Raw genomic sequence first — 1,468 nt, forward strand, 5'->3', positions numbered from 1 at the left:
TTATAGCTCCTCTCCTGCCCCCGCGGCCGCGGCGGCACTCCTCTCCCTGAGATCAGTAGGGAAACACGTGTACTGCCGCCAGAACACGCCATTGATCCTCATCATCCGCACCGTCTTCTGCTTGGTCGTCGGCGGGCTCTCGACGTGCAGCAAGCCCGCCACTGCGCCGGTCAGCACCATGTCCTCTAAGACCTTCTCCGAGGGCGCCACCACAGAGACGAGCCACAGAACCTTGATGGCCAGCTCGGTGGCGAGCTCCGACACCCGCAGCATCGTCTTCGCTACGGCCGCCACCGACAGGTCGTGTTCCGACAAGGCCATGCGGCCCTCGGGGCACTTGCACAGGCACTTGAGAAGCAACAGTATCCGCTCTGCGTCGTGGCGGTCGTCGGCATTCGCGAGGAGCTTGACGAGGACGTGCACCGCGCCGACCTCCACGGCCTTGGTGGGGCCGATCCGGGACTGCTCCACGACGTCCAGGAGCACATCGAGCGCGCGGGAGCTGAGCCTCGGAGATAGGGGACGCGTGTGGACGGGAGAGAGAGAGGGATAGGGGGCTGCTAGATCTGGGGACTTGAAATTGTAATTTGAGAAGACATCAAAAATGAGGTTCTAAATAGGAGGTGGAGTTGATTTTTTTATCAAGTCTTTAGATTTGGAATAAGGGCTTGTTTAGGAGGTGGGCTGGAGTTGCTCTTAGGTTGTTGGAAATGACAAGATAAGTAAATGGACGAGGACAACAATAGTAACCACGATAGAAATTATTTTCAAAAATTTATAAATGTTGTTGGAATGTTGAATTTAAAAAGATAAACATAAATTGTTAACAAACACGATTTGGCGGCAGCTTTGCTACGAGGTTGTGCTCGAATGTTGGTGCGTCTTTGATGAGAATAAGAGCAACGTTTAAGGACGTGCTCTTGCACACGAGGATCAAAATCACTATTATTTATTAAATTTTATTATAAAATATATTATAAAATAAAAAAAAAATGAAATGTCATCGTCTCCCTCAGCCTTGATCAAAAGGAAACCTTCCCGTCTCCCTCAGCCTCGATCAAAAGGAAACGCCGCTCCCTGCACTACCCATGCATGAAACTCGCCCCCACCCCGGCGCTTCCTCGCTCTCACGGAAAAACGAAACCGGTGCGCTCCCCCGCTCCTGCGCTCCGCTGTCGCCGTAGCACGCACATCGCGCCGCCGCCGCCCGCGCCCATCGCGCCAGCGTCGAGGACATCGGGAGCCCCATCCACGAGATCTACTCAGCACGTCGTGCCACTGCCGTCTGCTCCGTCGCACCGCTGCCGTCCGCGGGCGTCCTTCGTGCCCGTCTGCCCGACGTCGAGGACAACCGGCCTGGGTTTCTTATAGCTATGTATAATCCAAGATTTCGAGTAGCAGACGTTCTCCAACCCGTGCTCAACTAGGGCACGACTCAGAGAGAGAATTCCAACTGAAACCAATGTGT

General features: G+C 54.3%; 1 protein-coding gene across 1 annotated transcript; it reads right to left on the reverse strand.

The window, feature by feature from the left end:
• On the reverse strand, positions 1 to 1,249 carry LOC8069446 (U-box domain-containing protein 25). Its single transcript, XM_021463523.1, has 2 exons — positions 1,192 to 1,249; positions 1 to 566 (listed from the first exon to the last, which is right to left on the reverse strand). Exons 1-2 carry the CDS (start codon positions 1,247 to 1,249, stop codon positions 1 to 3), a joined length of 624 nt encoding a protein of 207 aa, XP_021319198.1.

This window comes from Sorghum bicolor, chromosome 6, assembly GCF_000003195.3.
Source record: "Sorghum bicolor cultivar BTx623 chromosome 6, Sorghum_bicolor_NCBIv3, whole genome shotgun sequence".
Taxonomy (NCBI): Eukaryota; Viridiplantae; Streptophyta; class Magnoliopsida; order Poales; family Poaceae; genus Sorghum; species Sorghum bicolor.